The following is a 20,003-nucleotide window of genomic DNA, read 5'->3' on the forward strand; positions in this document are numbered from 1 at the left end:
AAAAGCAGTCAGAATGCCATCTGTGAGTAGAATGTCTCCGGAAAATTTACCAGTTGCAGGGGGCAGTGATACTTGTCTATAGACAACATTAAAGATTTTTTTAGATTACTGATTTCAGAGATAGGAAGAGAGAGAAAGAGATTTGTTGTTCCACTTATTTATGTGTTCATTGATTGCTTTTTGTATATGCCCAGACTGAACGCACAAGTTTGGCATATTGGGACTATGCTGAGGTACCTTGCCAGAACCAATGATTATTTTAAATCACTATATACTGTTTCAAAGTCAAGATCATGATTATAAGACCAAGTAACAAATAACTTAAAAAAGAACATCATTTCACCACTTGCCAATTACCTTATAAACAATAATGATCCCCACAAAAGTGCCACTTGGGATTGACAGATAATCAATTGATACTTTCAAGTTAAATTTTTAGTACTTAGGATTTAATGCTTTTTATTGATTCAGAGAGGAAGGGAGGAGAGAAACATCACTGATGAGAGAGAATCATTGGTTGGCTGCCTCCTGCAGGCCCCCTACTGGGGATCAAGCCCAGGCTCCCTGGACATGTGCCCTGACAGGGAATGGAACCGTGACTCCAACCCTGACCTGGTTCAGAGGTCAACGCTCAACCACTGAGCTGCGCAGTAGTCCCGAAGATTTAAAGTAATGCCTTTGGTCAGAGAATCTTCCTTCCTTCTAAAAACCAAGAACAGGAGCTGCCAGTACTTAGGCCAAAATTATTTCAACGCCAGGGGAGGTTTCACACCTTAAGTTATACCTCAAAAATCTTCACGCCCTGTGCGACATAAAAGTCAAAGGTGCTAATTCTTCAGAGCACTGTTGAAGGGTATAACAAAGTTTCGACCTCATATGGAGGAATACACTTTGACACGAGCTGGTTTCTAACTAGAGATTAAATGAACACACTTCCTGGTCACACCTCTGCAGGTACAGCTCCGCTCCTTTGGGACCTGGGAGAAGCAGGGAGGATGAAGCAGCCTCTGCAGAGAAAGGGACACAACCAGATCCATCCCGCAGACCGGCTTCCTTCCGGAACTGCAGGCGGGAGCGGGGTGCGGGGTGCGAGAACGGGGTGCGGGGGGGGGGGGGGGGGTGGACGGACGGGGGCCGCAGGGCAAGCCCCCTCTCCGGGGCACAGCCAGCCCGGGTTCGAGGCCCGGGCACGCGCTGGGGCGGACGGAGCCGGTCCCACCGGTGTCCTTCCGCACCGCTCGCCACCCCAAAGGCTGCCTTTTGCGAGAAACTCGCCGAAATGGCATCCAGTGACTTTTGGGGTAGATGCCCTGTAGCCCGCGGGGTGCTCCGGAAACGAGTAACTGGACACGCGAGGCGACGCTTCCCATCAAGCACCTCCCTCTCCCTTCACTTTCAACTTCCCCTTTGATGGGGACAGTCACTGAGGCTTTTAATTTCTTTTTAGTCAAAGAGAAATATAAACAAATAACCGATAAATAGATAATAAATAAATACAAGCACGCCATCCCCGACCGGCGCCGGGCCGCCAGGTGAGGACGGCGGCGGGCACGGCGCTCTCCCAGCCCCGCCGCCAACTCCGCCCGCAGGTCCCCAAGTGTCCCCGCTCCGACCGCCCCCCGGCCCGCCGCCCCGCCACCCCCGCGGGGAGCAGCAGCGCCCGCCCCGGGCCCGGCCTTCCCGGCCGCCGGCCGCGCCCCGCGCTCCGACCCGCCGGCGCGAGGGCGGAACTTCGCGGGGACCCTCCGCCGGCCGCCCCGCCCCGCGCCCCCGGCTCCGGGGTCCAGGCGCCCCCGCCCGCCCGCCCCACCGCGGGGCGAGCCCACCCGGCCCCACGCGGAGGCCGGGCCGCGGTCCCTCCCGGGCAGGCGCGGGCCTCGACCCCGGCGGCCGCCGCCCCCGCCGCCCCGGCGCCCGGCGCTCACCTGGCGGCGGGTCCCGCGGCCTCGGGCGTGGCGGCGGGGGCGGCGGGCCGCCGCGGGCAGGCTCCACGCGCGCCGGCCGGGCCGCCCCGGAGTGGGCAGCCGGGGAGCGGGTCCCGCGGCGGCGGCGCGGCTCAGGCGTCGGAGCGGGCGGCAGCGGGCGCCGCCTCCGCCTCCATGCTGTTTACCCGGCTGCATTGTGGGAGTTTGACCTCCGCCGCCAACCGCCGCCTCAGCCCGCGCCGCCGCCGCCGCGCACGCCATGGGAGCCGTGACTGACGGTGAGCGCCGCCGCCCGAGCGCCGGGCCTGGATCCGGCCTCGCCGCTCCCGGCCCCGGCCCCGCGAGCCCCGGCCCCGGCTCCCGGTCCCCGGTCCCCCTCCGCCCCGCGAGCCCCGGCCCCTGGTCCCGGCCCCCCGGCCCCCGTCCCGGCCCCGCCGCCCCGCCGCTCCTGGCCCCCGGTCCCAGGTCCCCGGTCCCCGCCGCCCCAAGAGCCCCGGCCCCCGGCACCGGCCGCCCCGCGAGCCCGGGCCGCTGTGAGCACAGACACCGGGCGGGGGGCGGCGGAGCGCACGCGGCGGGCCCGGAAGGGGCGCGGGCCAGCGGAGACGCGGCGCTCGTGGTCCCCGGGAGCCGCGGACCGGAGGGGAGGCTCGCTCCGGGGTCCCAGGGCGGGCGGGCGGCCTGCGGGAAGGGGGCTCGGAGGGCGCGGTGCGGCCAGCGGGGAGGGCGGGAGGGGAGTCCGCGACCCGCGAGCGGGTGTCAGCGCCCGCCGTGACCCCGGGAGGAGTCCGGGCGGAACCGACAGCCCCACCGCGGGCTCCGTCGCGGGGAGGTCCGGCCCGGGACTGAGGTGGGGTCCAGGGGGCCAGGACAGGGTGCAGGAGTGGGTGCGGGCAGGGTGAGGAGTGGGTGCGGGCAGGGTGTCGATTTGGGAGAGACACATCAACTGGTTGCCTTCCACACACAGGCTGGCTGGGACAGAGATCAAGCCTGCAACTGAGATACATGGCCCTTGACCTAAACATCAAACCTAGGACCCCATGGTCTCAGGCTGACTCTCTAACCACTGAACAAAACTGACGAGGTTTAGAGCAAAAATTGTTTGCTTGTTTGCTTTAAGGATATGTAGACATGCAGGAAAGAATGAACTACAACTTCTTCAGTCAGTCCTCATTAATGTGGTTTCTTCAATTGAGATTTTGGTAACAATCGAGCAGAAGTGAGAGAGATATGTGATAGACCTCAAGTATGTATTGCATACCTTTTAGGAATGATGCAGAGGCTGGTTAGAGCTGTACATACACTGCCTGACTCCTACTTGGGAGAGAAGCAATTGTCTGCAATCAATCAGTAAATAAGTAATTTCTGAAAAAGAACATAATTTCCGAAGTTAAGTGAGTTCTGAGAATGAACTAGATAGGATGGAAGAGAGGGTAATGGGGAATACCTGCCAGCAACTAGGTAAAATGATCAGATATGGCTGCTCTCAAAAGGAATATTTAAGGTGAGACCTGCAGGGTCAACTCTGAAGACTCTGGGAAAGTATTCCAGGTAGAGGTAGCTGCTGGTGCAGAGGCCTGATGTGAAAACAAGCTCTTCTCCCCTGAGGGGAATAAGGGAGACGGTCCAGGTGGAGGTGGGCCGGGAGGGTGACACAAAAGAAGGTTGGAAAAAATAAATGAGCCTTCCCGGCCGAGGAGAAGAGATGAAGTCTTCCATGGGTACTTGGAAATGATTGGAGGGTTTTAAGCAGAAAAGTTAGTGATCTTTTAGATCATTCTGGGCTGCTATGTAGAGAATGGATTCTAGGAAGGCAGAAATGGAGCGGGAGAGACAAGACAAGATGGGCTTGGATGAGGGGGATGGCAGTGGAGAAGACTGAGAAGTGGGTGGCTCCCATTTTTCAGGCATTTTCCCAAGAAGTTCTTGGACGAGTACCAGTACCTTTCTCTTCGGAATCGGACTGAGATGCCTGGCAAGGTGCTGAGCCTTATATATGGGGCTGCCTACCTAATTGAACCTAGGCCTCTTGGAGGACAAGCTCTATGTCCTGAACCCAACACAAGGACACCTGGACTAATTTGGGGAACTGCCCTGCCTCAGGGAAGGAGAGATCCCATATTGTTACCTATAGATACTGAGCTATGGATATTATCACCAACACTGCAATTTTATAGATGGAAAATGGAGGTCTTGTGCAGTCAGTGACTTACTGTTTGTCACCTCACCAGTTATTGGCAAGGCCATTCTCTCCTGTTGCACTCCAGCATTTGGCCACCTGGAAAGCAGTTCGGATGTTATCACTGCTAATTTAAACTGTGTTTACAGTTTGCATTTTGTATGTGTTAATTTGAAGGGTGGTGGTAGTCCCCTAATAGAAATCATTCAGAAGCCCTTTTGCGGTATAGAGAACATTGGGTAGGTATATTGATATGCCAGAGCAACAGAAGGGAGATGAAGGGGTGCTGGGTGCTGGATATGTCTGTACTTTGCATTTAATAGAGCTTGTTGGTTTTGACATTTAATGGTCTTTTTTAAAAAAATCAGATGCATGGATATATGCTTGTAAAAATTTGAAATAATTTTAAATATGCCTCAGAACAGTGTGACAAAACAATGGGTCTGTACTATGACTTTCTAATGTAATTGTTTATATTTTCCTATGACTGCAGAGGTAACACCCAGATCTGTAAAGGAAGATAATAATACATACTAGAGGGTTATTTCAAGGATGAAGTGTGATACTGTATGTAAAGCACTTTGAAGTTCAGTGACCATTTATTTTATTGTCCAGAGCAGGACACTTTTCAGAGTGAAAAGAAACAAACAAGATGTTTGTTCATCAAGTAGGAGGGTTTAAACTCTATAAGTGTCTGCTGCTGCTGTTTCTATTTCAGTTGCTAATCTAATGTTAATTAGACATTAGTGGGCTCCGGGATTTTTTTGCTTTTTGCTTTTCACTAGTGCCAATGAATTTGCCCCCTTGTTCCCTCAGCTATGGGCCTAGCCCAAGGGTTAGGGCTGCAGTTCAACTATTAAATAATGTTTCTTTAGGCAATATAGATGGTTTCTCAAAGCAAGATTGGAATTTCAGCCTTGACTTTATTAGTACTGTACTCTATAAATCTAGAGAAAATATAAATCTAGAGAAAAATAAAAGATCTCAACAATATTTTTGTTTTTGAAAAATTTAATTTTGGTTTAAGTAATTTACTTTGGCATCAGCAATTTATTTAGACTGGTCCTAAGTATCTCACCAGAGTTCAGTATTTACATAAAGGAATCGAATGATCATACTGTTTTTCCATCTGCCATTTTTGTGTTTTCCTTAATAGTGTTGGCCTTAAAAATTGTTTTTAATTTAAGCTTCCTGAAAAGGGGGAGGGAAGATAGCTTTTATTTTACTATAAGGAATCAAACACAATGGATTATACCTTTTCAGCTTAATAACTCTTGAGCAGTGGGAAGCTAATGATAAATTTAACAGGAATCTATACACACTGTTTTTACATAGCCTTGGTGTCTCTTGTTAACAGCTCAGGGCAAACCAGCTTACTTCTCATTAACACATCGTAGATTTATTAAAGAACATTGATTAGAATGTTTTATACAGAAAAAGTGAAGGAAAATATTTCAGTATACCATTAATCTCACTATCAACCACTATTGATATTTTTCTCTTAAGTCAGAAAATTCAGGAAGAAATGTGACGCCTTCCTCTAATCACCTTCCATCACTAATCCCGCTGCGCTGCCCAAAGGTCATCACTATAACTCTATTGTGTGCCTTCCAGAATGATACTTAAATGCTCAGAAAAAGTATAAAGCACCTTCTCTGGTGCAGACTCTTGAGTTTGAGTCCCAGCTCTACTCCTTACTTCCTGTGACATTTAATTTGGGGCAAGTAAAAATGTCTTTTTACCTGTATCTGTAAAATAAGGGTAATATTATCTGTTTTATAGGACTGTTGTGCAGATTAAATGTGTTTTTATGTGAAAAGCACTTAGAACAGTTCTTAGCTTATTACAAGCATTATGTACTTGTGAATATGCCAAAATGTATATATCCTTTAAGATTTTATACAGTTGTTTCCACTCACTTCTGTATTATACAATACTTCTACATAAGTGCAATTAATGATAGAACTTGGAACTTTTCCTTCTTCATTCTTTTGTATCAATGTATAGTATTTTATTCTATTTATTTATTGAATTTATTGGGGTGACACTGGTTAACAAAATTTCAGGTGCTCAGTTCTAACATCACATCATCAGTACACTGTATTGTGTGTTTACCATCCCAAGTCAAGTCTTTGTCCATCATTTATTCCCACTATATCCCGCTCCCTCTCCCTCCACCCCTCCCCCTCATCCCCACCCTCTGCCCCACCCCTGTCCAGGCAGTCACCACACAGTTGTGTCTATGAGTTTTTTATTTTTTGCTCAAACTTCTCCCCCCCCCCCCACTAGCCATCCCCCTACCTGACAGTTGCCAGTCTGTTCTTTATTTATGCATCTGTCACTATTTTGCTTGCTAGTTCATTTTGTTCCTTTGATTTCACTCCTGGCTAGAGTGAAATCATATGGTACTTGTCTTTCTCTGACTGGCTTATTTCACTTAGCATAATGCTCTGCAGGCCCATCCATGCTGTCACAAAGGGTAACATTTCCTTTTTTTATACAGCCAACTAGTATTTCATTGTATAAGTCTATCACAGCTTTTTAAAATCTATTTAGCTATTTTCAGTTTTTTGCTCCTCCAAATAGTGTTACAGCGGATCTGTTTGTATAGATATCTTTGCACACTTGTAGGAATAATTTTTAGAATATGGTACAGGTCATAGGTTATAAGTATTTTTAATTTTTACACATATTACTGCATTGTCCTGATGCCAGCTGTTTTTCTACTATAATCCTGTCAAGTTATCACTTCCTGTGGTTTCAGTTTGGATTCAGAGATTTAGGAACACCTGGCTGGAAGAAGCCAGCGGTGAGTTTGCATGCCTGCAGGATTCCTGCTAAATTTAAATTGGCTTCTGAAGGAAAGGTTCACCTTCATGGTAGCTCCCAGGATTGCTGTTTCCCGAAGCCGGCGAGGTTGCAGTGCTGTGAGGGCTTCCGGGGGGGAGTCACTGAGGGCAGGGGGAGGTGTCCTACCCGGAGGTTCTGGCCATAGTTCTCAAGCCTTGACCTGTCCCTGGAGCAGGAAGTACTTTGGAGGTTGGCCCACCATTATTATTATCTTCCAAGTTGTTTTCCTCTTTCGATTTGGAATGCTGTTAGATGTTCTCAAAAGTTGTTTTGTAGTCTAGGTTTTAATAGTTACTCTGGAGAATAACAACTACAGGTTTTGAAAGGAGCATTAGCCTGGGATGGTGAGAGACTGTCTTTCCACACTAAAATGAGAGCACAGTTAAAACGGCGATGTCACCTGGCCAGAGAGCTTGGAAATGGGGAGTTGGTTTAGTGACTATAAAAGAGTAATTTCTTCCTGCCTCTGTTTATGGAAAATGGTTAATTTCTTTTAGATATGGGTTGGCAGATAGGACAGGAGGGATCTAAAATGCATCTCAGTTTTATGAAGAAATAGTTGCTTGTCAGCACACAGGTGTGGTAACTGATTTTAAAGTGATTTGAATAGCAGTATGGTATAATTATGGTACAACATATAACCGAATGCAGTAGGAAATCTCCCTACAGGCCTAAAGTCGAGCAGAAAACCATTCTCAGGGCAGATGTTCAGCATTTTGGTTTAAAAGCTCTTTCCAGATGATCCTCATAGTCCGTAAAGAAAGTAATTGTGACAAGTAAGGAATGATGTTGGTAACATCAATAAAATAGTTTCTAACTCATCTTTATTTTTATAGGGTGGGCCAAGACCCGCCAGAATTATTAGTATTAGCATTCAAATGGCTTATAAAGAGCTTCAAGCTTGATAATAATTTATGAAGTCAATGTATACAGTAAACAAAACTTGTCTTAGGTGTGTTCAATCTAGAGCTATTGACGAGATGTCATTAAAAATAATAATGCTCACGTCATTTGTGTTGGGAACTGTCAGCAACTATCCATCTTTAAGTTGAGAAAGAACAGAGGCTGTTTTTAAACTGGCACCTCACCCCTTTGTTTTGTTTTATTTTATTTTGTTGCTCTTGGAGCTGTGCTCTGCTTTATGTGTGGGATTTCAGTAATTCTCATCCCCGGACAGTTTTTTAGGCAGCAACTCTCTCATTCAGTTTAAGGTAGGAATGTTGTAACCTTGCCATATGAAGTTTGAGATAACCAAATTTGTGAGAGATCATAACTGGACAAAACTTTATACATAAGTGCATAGCATATATCTGTCTGAGTATACTGATCTATGATACATACTCAACATTTACTCATTTTTTTACCATTTTTAGGGATACAAGTTGTGGATTAAATTTAACATAAAGATAGGATATCTTTTTACCCTACTTTCCTTCTGTGAACAGGCATTATGCTCCTTTGTAAACTTTTATTTTGTAAAGTTTCACAGAAGTCCTACAAAGTGGGTAATGTTATTCCCATTTTACAGGTGAAGTTAAATATTGGTCTCATACATACACACCCTCCAAGTAAACATTGTGGACTAACCAGAAGACAAGGCCCAGAAGTTTGGCTGTGAGGAAATGTTCTCTGCTCTTACCAGAAAGGACAGGGCTGAAGCCAGAAAATGGCCTTGGCTTACTGGTCAGAGTCCTCTGCGCTTCCAGAACCGGTCATACAGACTCCTCCGCATGCCTTCTGCCTGCTCCTAACCAGGTCTCTGCTCAGCCCTGACCTGCCTCCTGAGACCTGTGACTAATCTCTGCTTCAGTTCATGCCATGGCAGCTCCTAACCGCACATGTGCTGTAGCCCCCACCCATCCGCCAACCTTTGGCCTTTTCCCAGTTGCAGTCCACTTTGTACACTGCCCTCAGCTTAATCCTGCTGGGAAGTCCTTTCCAGGAACTTTTAGAAACTCCCAGTGGCCTACCAGCAAGGTCCAAGTCTGCTAGCATGGCCTTGACTAGTGCAGACTCCCATTCTGACCACCGATGGCTTCATGTGCATGCTCCTAAGCTTTGTCTTCACTCTCCCAGCCTCCCTGGTGTTCTGGGTAGTCTGCCCACATCCGGCTGCTGCAGCCCACAGCAGTGGAGCTTGGGAAAGGACCTTCGCTTGCTTTTCCGCCAGCAGCTTTATGAGCCATAATTGATATATAAAGACCTGTGCATACTTAATGTCTTCAGTTCTTTGTGTTTAAACATATGCAAACACCTATGATACCATTACCATATCATAGCTTTCTTTTTCAAATAGCAGCTAACAGATTTTGAGTATGCATAGGGCTCAAAAATCAAATGATAGAAAAGCATGTTTCCCACTTTGCAACCTGTTGCTCATCTAGTTCCCTTACCTTGCCCGTCTCACAGTAACTTCTTTTATTCCTTTATATAATTTTGGGTATCTTTGTGAACATATGCACATGTGAATATATAATATTCTTATTCCCCTTCATTTTTATATGAAGGAAACATGCCAAACACATAGTTCTTCACCTTGCTCTTTCACCAAGTTTTCTTAAGTGATTTCTCTGTATCAGTACATTGACTTTTTTGCTTTTTTATAGTTTCATGGTATTTCATCATATTCCTGTACCAAAATGTATTTAACTAGTCCCCTTGATAGACATATGTCATATTGCACATGTGCAAGTTTATCTAGGATTATTGATTTACAGGATATATATTTGAACTTTTGCCTTTTAGCTTTCATTGATAAGTTTTAAATATCAAAAGAACACTTCAAATTCCACTTCTCCTGAAATCCCCAAACCAAACGGAGTCTCATCCTAATTTCTTCTGTGTGTGTCTGTCACTCGTTAGCAATCACATGTATGATTTATTTTTATAGGGTGGCCCTATTTCCCTAACTAAAGTGAAGAACTCGAGGTTTTCTTTCACATCCTCAGAACTTACTCTGGCACCTTATAGATGCATCTGCTCATTGACCAAATATCCATGTCTTTTGTTCAAGAAGAGAAATCTCTGCTGAGGACCTGAAATAAGATAGTTGCTTGTTACTTACTAGTGGTTTATTGAGAGTTCTCTTTGGAGGGCAGATGCTCTCAGGCAGGCACCACAACCAGTTTTAAAATATTTATTGAGCTTCAGAAATGTAGACACAGTGAAAGGTTAGGGAGGAAAAAGAATGAGCAAGACAGGACAGATCCTTATGAACCCTTCCCCAAGTTTACTTGGCCTTTATAGTGTTCTAAACATATTTCAAAAATGTAATTGGATATTACATACATACATAAAAGTGCGCAGATTTTAAGTATTCAGGTGAAATGATTGCAAAATCTGCTTGAAACATTTTTTTGTTACTAAACTTTTCAAAATCTCTTGAAAAACTCATTCTGGTAGTAGCTTCCCCTTAGTCAGGGCAGTCACTCCCCAATTTCTCTGTTCTTTATTTCCTGTTCCCTGAATGCATTTACATTTGAAATCCCTGGTCCTCAATAAAGTGTGATGTCTAGGCATCTGGGAGGCAGAAGGAGATTGGGGTGGGGAGAAAGGTAACTGGAAGAGCAGAGATGATAAGACTGACAAAGGAACTGAACAGTATAAATTGAACACCAGCCCTAGCTGGTTTGGTTCAATGGGTAGAGTGTCATCCTGTGGACTGAAGGGTCCTGGGTTCAATTCCATGCCCAGGTTGCGGGCTCCATAAATGATTCTCTCTCATTGATGTTTCTCTCTCCCTCTCCTTCTCTGAAATCAATAAAAATATATTAATACATAAATTGAACAATAGATTGCTTATCCATTGTATATTTTTATTTTAACAAAGTTTGTTTATCCTCACCCCAGGATATTTTCCCACTGATTTCTAGAGTGGAAAGGAGGGAGGAGAAGGAAGAGAAATATCGATGTGAGAGAGACACCTTGATTGGTTGCCTCACACCCTAACCGGGGCTGGGATTGAACCTGCAACCGAGGTAGATGTCCTTGACCTGGAATGGAACCTGAGACCCTTCAGTGGGTGGGCCAATGTTCTAACCACTGAGCACACCACCAGGGCGCATGTTTGTAGTTTTTAAAAAGTCAATTCATTTTCTGCATTTTAATCTTTTCAAGTACTGTGTTTTGTCTCAGTCTTCTCAAATAGCATTGTTGGTAGTTAAAAACACAGCATTAATTGGTATTTTAAAGTGCAAAATTAAAACACCTGATGAATCTGTTTCAAGCAGCATGTCAAAGCCATGACTCAGAACAAAACTCAATTCTAAAATGTTTATCTGATGTCACAAAATAAATTTTAAAACAAGCCATCTGCCCTCTACAGTTTATCTCAGCTGCACCTGCCTCAAGAATGCTGCCCACACACAGGAAGGAACTGTTGTTTAAAGATTGTGCTGTTGATTCATCAGGCGGGCTCTCCAGGAATTACTTACACTTTACATTATTGTAAAAAATGCATGCACATGATAAAAACCAAACAAACACAATTCTGCAAAGTGATTTAGAAAAGTAAATCTTTTCTCAACCTTTGTCAGTCTCTCTTACCAGAAACGATCAGTAGTACCAGTCTCTTGTTTATTTTCCTAAAGATATTCTCTGAATAGAAAAGCATACCACATGTGTGATGTGTGAACACATACACAGACACACACCAAGCCCTCCCCTTTTCTATGCAAATGCAACAAGCTGTGTGCTCTGCACCTGTTTTGTTTTCATTTTACTTAAAATCTGGGATTTTTTTTTTTTTTTTTTTGCAACATTATATATACCCACACTATTCTTTTGGCTGCATACTATTACATAAATTTAAGCAGTTTCTTCCTGGTGAATGTTTAGGTTTGCAATCTTTTCTCTACAAACATCATTAAGGACATCCCTTTACATTTATCTTTGTGCGTGCATGCGTGCACATGTATCTGGAGCAGGGGTCCTCAAACTTTTTAAAGTGGGGGCCAGATCACGGTCCCTCAGAGAGCTGGAGGGCCGGACTATATGAACTACTAATTCCTACTGTAACACCTCGGCTGCGCTCACTGCCCAAAAAACCTGGCGGGCCGGATCAGACTCCTCTGAGGGCCGCATGTGGCCCGCGGGCCGTAGTTTGAAGACGCCTGGGAGGATGAGTTCCTAGAATGTGCCTTTTAAATAGTGTTGTTTTGGCCCCATTGCCCTGCAAAGAGTGAACGGTTTACTTCCCATCGGTGTATGGAAGTGCAGTTCCTCAGCACTCTTGCTAACACTTTTATTATCAGGTCACTTGTTCTTTGCCATTCTTCTTAATGAAAATATTATTTTGATGTGGTTTCAAATTGTCTTTCTCTTGTTTTGATCCAGCATGGTTTGTCCAGGAAGAATAGCTCAGGGCCGCCAGACCACTTACTCATTATAATCATCTCTGCTGCTTTTCTAGTTCCTTTTTTTCTTTGCCTTGGAGCAAAACTGAGACAGACTTTTAAAAAAAAAATTCTTTTGGGGAAAGAACATTGCATATATAATGAGTAGATTACACATTTTAAAAACAAACAAACAAAAAACAAGTTCATTTCTTTTTCTTTGCCCCATCTCTCTTCTCTTTTCCTAGGCTGCTACTCTTTCCTCTCTGTTCCTTCCACCAGAGGACCTCACACTAGTCAGAGACATGAGCACTCAGTCTTCCTTCCATCTGAACAGGTTTTTCCAAATAAAGTTCTCCAAGAATTATTGGCTTATTTCCTTGGTGGTATTTGAAAATTATTTCTACTCAACAAATCAGCAGTAGAATCACAGTTCTGTGAGGGCTGGGCTTTTCACTGCTGTAACCCCAGCCTAAGATAGTGCCTGACACACACACACACTCAACAGCTTCATTTATGTGCATGTATGCATAAATAGAGTTGTAAAACGTACATAATATAAAATTGACCATTTTAACAAATTTTAAGTGTACTGTTCAGTGGCATAGAGTACATTTACATTTTATTAATTTTCTTTCAGATGAATGAACGAGTAGTGACACTTGTTTTTTGTTTCTGAAATTAACAAGAGCCAGATGGTCTCTTTAATTCACATTGTTCTTTCCTCCAGACGAAGTCATACGGAAGCGTCTCCTGATTGATGGAGATGGCGCTGGAGATGATCGCAGAATTAATCTGCTAGTGAAAAGTTTCATTAAATGGTGCAACTCTGGATCCCAGGAAGAGGGGTATGTCTTTTCGCTGTTGTTTCTATACCATTATCCTCATGCGATTCTAGGCTTTACACACAGTCCTGATAATATTGTAAATTTTCACTCACCTTAAATGTCCAATTGAGTCAACTCTTGGTTAATCAAGAGTAGGTTTTTCTGGCCTTAATTCTCTGGAGAGGCCTGCTTTATGTTTGCTAAAAGGTGTAGTAGGCATAATGACAAGAAGAAATGAAGATTAAATCCAGGCTCATTATTGAGTCACCTTTACCAGATATGTGTTTAAATATCTAAATGAAATGTTCTTTTTTAAATAAGCTAATAGGTTGCTGCAAAGTTTTATACATATTTAGTAATTTTTAAATTAGAAAAATTTTCATTTGAATTAGCTTTTCACATAGACAATGACCATATAGAGTGAAAAAAATTGTGAGAATTGTGAAGACGTAAAAAATATGATTAAAACATTTTTAAAAAGAATTTAAAACAAGAGGTAACTGTTTAAATTAAGCTTATACTGATAGGAACAACAATACCATCTTTGCATTTTTAGCTAAAGCAGTTTATAAACTCAAGTGTACTATATTTGGGCAAAGAAAACATAAAGGACAGATCATCTAAATTATTTAAAGTAAAGCAAAGGATTCTCTCAGAACTTTATGTAATTTAATTAGCAAACCTTTGCTTACACTATAAATAGTTCAACTTTGGCAGTCCACAAAAATCTTTATTCTGTTTTTCTCTCTTTTTTATTAGTTACAGCCAGTACCAACGTATGCTGAGCACACTGTCCCAGTGTGAATTTTCCATGGGCAAAACTTTGCTGGTATATGATATGAATCTCAGAGAGATGGAAAATTATGAAAAAATTTACAAAGAAATAGGTAAAGGAACCTAAATTAATTAATATTTATCTATAATTTTAATTTTTATGGCCTAAGGAAATAATGCTTTTAGTATTTTTCTTTGATTAGTAGTAAAATATTGACAATAATAGTATTAATAGAAAGAATATAGTAAAATTAGTTACAAAAATGTATCTTAATATGATCTTAGTACTTTAAGTTACAACTTTAAAAAAAAATGTCAGCATCTATTTTATTAGCAATGGAATTTAATTTAAAAACACATATTTGAAAATGGATGGAGGTTATAGATGTTACAACTATCTTAAAAAACCTTTTCTACAGAATGTAGCATTGCTGGAGCACATGAAAAAATTGCTGAGTGCAAAAAGCAGATTCTTCAAGCAAAACGAATACGAAAAAATCGCCAAGGTAAGAGTTTTGTGGGATTTAGTTAGTGTGCCAAATACTTTATTACTGACTAGGATTTTCATGATTTTTTTTAATGTTGTGAGTTAAAATCTTCGGCTAGAATTAGCCTGAATTGTAAAAAAGAATTAGAAGCCCTTGCTGGTTTAACTCAGTAGATAGAGTGTCGTCCTGCAGGCTGAAGGGTCCCAAGTCTGATTCAGATCAAGGGCACATACTTTGGTTGCAGGCTCCTCCCCAGCCAGGCCCTGGTTGGGGCAAATGAAGGAGACAACCAATCGGTGTGTTTCTCTCACATCGATATTTTTCTGTCTTTTCTTTCTTCTACTCTCTCTAAAAAATCAATGGAAAAATATCCTGGATTGAATTGATTATCCAAATATTTCTTAAGTATTTGTTTTTTCTGTCTTTAAACCCTTTTGCCTAAATAATATTATGGTTCATCTACAAAGGCTATTTACACAAGTACACTAAATTTAGGATTTTGTTTGTTGTTTATTTGTTTAATGGGACTACTTAAAAAATAATTTAAGCCCATTGAGTTTTTATTAAGTACAAAGCAAGAAAATATTTACAGGCTGCCTAAATAATAAGGGGAAGGTTAAAGTTTTGTTTTGTTCTCTTTGTTCTTAAATTAGGGTATGTCCTTATTGCAGTTCATAAAAACAATTTCAAAACGATTTTTAATGGCAGAGGTATTGTTCCTCCTATAATGTAAATTGAAAGAAAAACAGAAAGAAATATAATGTATAATTAGAATTGTGACATATATGAAAAACTAGAAGGAAATGGAAAATGTTAATGGTTATTTTGGGGTTGTAGATTTTTATGGCTTAAATTCTTTTTTTTTTTTTTTTTTTTACATTGAGTATATATTATTTTGTAATCTAAAATTTTTAAATTAAAAATCACACTTTTGTTGAATTAATATGCAGATTTTCAAAACAATAAATTTTACTTTTTAACGAATTAATTATTATGATATTCAATTCCTTGTTTTTTTTTAATTCAGTCTAAAATGCATGTGGTCAAGTTTTGGTGGTGAATTTACTGCAAGATATACCGGTACCAATTAATAATATCAATTGTAAATTCTTTTTAAATGTTATACATTGTTTTTATTGACTATTGAGGCTTTCAAATGAATGCGGCTATTAATCATTTCATAAGAAAGGTTGACAGAAGTTACATGGGTTATCCTGGAAGTCTCAGTGGAGCAGAAACAAGGTGCTTGAATTTTAAATCATTTCTAGGTTTCAGAAATCTTTGCCTTTAGAATGAGAAGTACCATTAGCTGCTGTGTAAGGTCTGAACTTAATGGTATGCTATATTTACCTTGATGGTTTATTTGCTGGTCACATAGTATACAGTCCTCTTCAGAATCTCCATTTGATCAATAATGACTTAAGATCACGTATGCCTCTACTGGCCTCTTGTATTCTGCCATGGAAAGGTAAGTGAACAACAGAGTGGGAGCTAGGAACACTTGCTTGGAACATGCTTGCTTGGAACTCTTGAAGTCGTGTGTCATTTCAGTTGCAGCTGAGTCAAGTGGCACTGGCAGTTCTTTTTCCATCCTAAACGTTTTCACTTCCTTATGAAGTAGGAAAGTGATTTGGAAAGACTTGTGATATTATACATTTTGTTTTGATATCCAGGTTCAAAAAAACCTTAATTTAATATCTTTCAGAATATGATGCTTTGGCAAAAGTGATTCAGCATCATCCAGACAGGCATGAGACATTGAAGTAAGTTTAGAGCTTTACTAGAAAGTAACTAATCTTTACATGTGTTTATATACTAGCCTATGCATTCCATTCTTTTTTTAGGAATATATAATATGTTCCAAAAGGAGGTTTCAGATTGCCAATATGACATAGTCTAATACTATTAAATAGATATTTTTATTGCCCCTGCCTATACTGCTTGTAGTTCTGAAATAAATGCATATAATATGCATCAAGATAAAAATGAATAAGAATGTGACCTACTTATATAGTGTATACTAAATTGTAGTTAAAAAGAATAAAGTAGCCTAACCAGTTTGGCTCAGTGGATAGTGTATTGGTCTGCAGACGGAAAGGTCCTGGATTCAATTCTGGTCAAGGGCGTGTACCTTAGTTGTGTGCACATCCCTAGTAGGAGGTGTGCAGGAGGCAGCTGATCAATGTTTCTCCCTTATTGATGTTCCTAACTTTCTATCCCTCTCCCTTCCTCTCTGTAAAAAAAAAATCAATAAAATATTTTTTTTTAAAAAAAAGGATAAAGTAGATATACACTTTTTATTTTATTTATTTATTTATTTTTTAACCAATAAAATAAAGTTTTATTTTGTAGTTATTTTCAAAGTTGACAGAGACATGGATCAGACATCCCATTTAGTTGCACTGCAGAAAAAGTTCATAACCACTTCATAGAAATTGTAGTTTTTGTAAATATTTGGATGGACACATCATTGTCCAAATATTTTAATCCATAAGCATAAAAGTTTAATAGCCAGAGGCAAACAGAATGAGCTGTCAGCTATTTTACTGAAACAGGACTCTTCTGGCTGTTCCCCACCTGGCCTTCCCCTGAAACCAGCAGGTAGATATACACTTTTTAAACACCTCAACAACGTAATCAGAGAAAACAGAAGATATGTAAGGTGGGGCAAACATATAAACCTGTAGGTTTATAGTTGCGAGTGTGAGAAACACAGTTCATTCTTGTATTATTGTTGCGAGTGTGAGAAACACAGTTCATTCTTGTATTACTTATTGTATTATTTTCCATATGAACAACTGTAAACCTACTTTAGATATACAAATATATACATTAAAAAAGGATTGGAATAGTGATTGCCTGGTTGGGGGTTAAGGAAGAAAAGTGGCTTGGGATAGACGACTGGGGGTAAGATTAAAAGTGTATGTCAAGCAAATCTGCAATGTTTTATTTCTTTTCCAAAAAAAACAATTTGAAATAAGCATGATAAAACATTGTTAAAACTTACCAATTCTTGGGGTTTGATATTCTATTACTTATGTTTTCCTATACTTTAAAAAGTATCTAGAAATTTAATTTTAATGAAAATAAATGCATACTTAGAAGTTAAGAATAAATCACCTTAGCTTTAAAAGTCTAATTATAATAAGTATTATAACTGATCCTTTTTTATTTTAAAAAACGACTTAGTAATTAAAAAGTTATTAATAGTTATTGTGAATTCTGTTCCTCCATTAGCAAAATGTAACACTTCCATTGTTTTTCAGGGAACTAGAAGCTCTGGGCAAAGAATTGGAGCATCTTTCACATATTAAAGAAAGTGTTGAAGACAAGGTATTTGCATATATGTTAGATTTCGTGATATATATATTTATAGATCAATGTGTATTAATTTTTTTTCTTGTTAACACAGCTGGAATTGAGACGGAAACAGTTTCATGTGCTTCTTAGTACCATCCACGAACTTCAGCAAACACTGGAAAGTAAGTAGAGATAGTTTCATAATGAATGTTTATAAGGATTTTTAATGGTCCAGGGTCATGCCTTCTAAAATATACATCTCGGAGAGTACACGTTCAGTTTTAGAACATCAGTATAGTTGGATGATGTTAGAAGTAGGTACTCATGTTGTTCAGCTTTCAGAATATATGCAGAAAAATCTGAATTTTTAGTAACATCTGACTTAAACACATATCCAGTAGTCTATATTAAGAGCAATTCAAGGATAATAGATTTGGAAATTTTCTTGGTTTATTATAGTCTATTGCTATAAAGTAATGATGCAGGACCCCGGCAGGCCATAAGTGGGTGAAGTGTTAGTGATAAGTATATTTGCATACTCAGTAAACAGGTTGCTTTGGGGCAACTGTAGACTTGCTCATGGTATTGATTATAGCAATAGGAAATTTCTGTATTAACTGATCTGACTGTTTTCAAGAAAAGCTAAGACCTAGGTTTTTGTTTAAAGTGAAATCTATCATATAAGTTTTACATTTTTTTACATAAGTTTTACATTATATAAGTTTTACATTTACAAATACTCAAGAACAACGAAAATAGAACTTTTAAAACCAAACACTTGTGTGTGCTGATTACAGTCATAGGCTATTTACAATAATATATTGCCATTTTCATTTTACATATACTATCTAATAAAGGATAAATGTTTTCATATATTAGACATACAGTGTAAGCAAATTTGACTAAAGTTTTATGTTTCTTCTTCAATCGCAGATGATGAGAAGCTCTCGGAGGTGGAGGAGGCTCAGGAAACAAGCATGGATGCTGATCCTAAGCCCTAGGCCAGCGCTCGCCACTCCCAGCTACTGAAGTAGCAGCATGATCTTAGTGTGTTTAGCATTTGCTGTGCTCTTGAGACATTTAAAGTTTAGACAGTGAACTAATTTGCTTTTAAATGTTTATGTACAGTTCATTCATATTTCTTCACACAAAGGAAAATGACTCCACTATAATATTTGTTTTGTTATTGAAATACCTTTTTTATTCTTATACTTAAAAGGTAGTATCCAAAACTGTTCAATAAAACTTTTTCAAGCTCATTAGTATTCTAGGAAGTTTTTAACGATTAACATTGATTTGCTTACAAAATAAGCTGAAGATTGTGAGAAGGTGGTATTTCTAGGCTGTCCATGAGAAAGTGAGTCAACTTCTAAATTTTTATCACTTTTTTAAATAGGTATAATTGGTTTTGTGTGTGAGTGTGTGTGTGTGTGTGTGTTTGTGTGTGTGTGTTTGTGTGTGTGTGTGTTTAATATTTTTATTTCAGAGAGGAAGGGAGAGAGAGAGTAAGAGAGAGAAACATTGATCAGCTGCCTCCTACATGCCCCCTACTGGGATCAAGCCCACAACCTAGGCATGTGCCCTGACCTGGAATCAAACCAGTGACCTCCTGGTTCATAGGCCAATGCTCAATCACTGAGCCATGCCAGCCAGGCATTGTTACCACTTTTGAAGTGGAGTATTTGGACAGGCTTCAGAAGGGCTGTGAACTTGCGAAATATGTGCAAATTGTTTATGGTATATGGTCATTGTGGGACAGATTCCATGATGCTAAGAATCACTGGTGTAAAAGGCAAAGTAAATCCATTTGTGTTATTTTCTAGATCTCTCTCCTTACTACTTGGTTGTTAAATGTTTTGTTCATGTTTCCTCTCAACTGTTTTGTTACTTGGGAATCATTATCAGTGGAGAAAAGTTAATGAAGAGTAGGTTGAGATAATAGTCTATGAATATGGTCTTGTGTAAAGGAATTCATGACCTTTTTAAAAGTTAAGCTAAGGCTGAATCACCTGTAATTTTCTTAAGTATTAAATTACATTTTCAATACTTGCTAGGTTTCATCTTTATTCATTTATTTTAGTTCAGAAACATGACACTGTACATGAATCATACCTTAATAGTGTTACATTTTTATAGTTTTAAGAATTCTTATTTTTAAAAACATGAAAATTTGAAATTAGCTCAGTTGTGGCTATATTAAAAGTGTCATAATACTTTTCTTAAAATATATTTTTTTATTTCAGAGAGGAAGAGAGAAACCTCAATGATGAGAGAGAATCATTGATAGGCTGCCTCTTGCATGCCCCACACTGGGGATTGAGCCCACA

General features: G+C 40.6%; 1 protein-coding gene across 3 annotated transcripts; it reads left to right on the plus strand.

Moving 5' to 3' along the window:
• The first annotated feature begins 2,029 nt into the window (after positions 1 to 2,029).
• Positions 2,030 to 18,935, plus strand: THOC7 (THO complex 7). 3 transcript variants are annotated; one of them, XM_036430645.2, is made up of 8 exons: positions 2,030 to 2,203; positions 13,018 to 13,135; positions 13,874 to 14,001; positions 14,308 to 14,394; positions 16,082 to 16,139; positions 17,643 to 17,709; positions 17,789 to 17,858; positions 18,610 to 18,935. In XM_036430645.2, the coding sequence occupies exons 1-8, from the start codon at positions 2,185 to 2,187 to the stop codon at positions 18,675 to 18,677; spliced, it is 615 nt and encodes a 204-aa protein (XP_036286538.1). In that variant the 5' UTR covers positions 2,030 to 2,184; the 3' UTR covers positions 18,678 to 18,935. The 3 variants fall into 3 exon arrangements, with proteins under 3 accessions (XP_036286538.1, XP_045434930.1, XP_045434929.1); XM_045578974.1 differs by lacking the exon at positions 2,030 to 2,203 and adding an exon at positions 2,737 to 2,757; XM_045578973.1 differs by lacking the exon at positions 2,030 to 2,203 and adding an exon at positions 12,605 to 12,624.
• Positions 18,936 to 20,003: the final 1,068 nt, after the last annotated feature.

The sequence above is a fragment of the Pipistrellus kuhlii genome, unplaced genomic scaffold (genome assembly GCF_014108245.1).
Source record: "Pipistrellus kuhlii isolate mPipKuh1 unplaced genomic scaffold, mPipKuh1.p scaffold_m20_p_11, whole genome shotgun sequence".
Lineage (NCBI taxonomy): Eukaryota > Metazoa > Chordata > Mammalia > Chiroptera > Vespertilionidae > Pipistrellus > Pipistrellus kuhlii.

Excerpts from the sequence above, each read along its gene's own strand:
- THOC7 (XM_036430645.2), top strand. Across the intron at positions 16,140-17,642 it reads GACAGGCATGAGACATTGAA|GGAACTAGAAGCTCTGGGCA; the intron begins GTAAGTTTAGAG and ends ATTGTTTTTCAG. Across the intron at positions 17,859-18,609 it reads ACTTCAGCAAACACTGGAAA|ATGATGAGAAGCTCTCGGAG; the intron begins GTAAGTAGAGAT and ends CTTCAATCGCAG.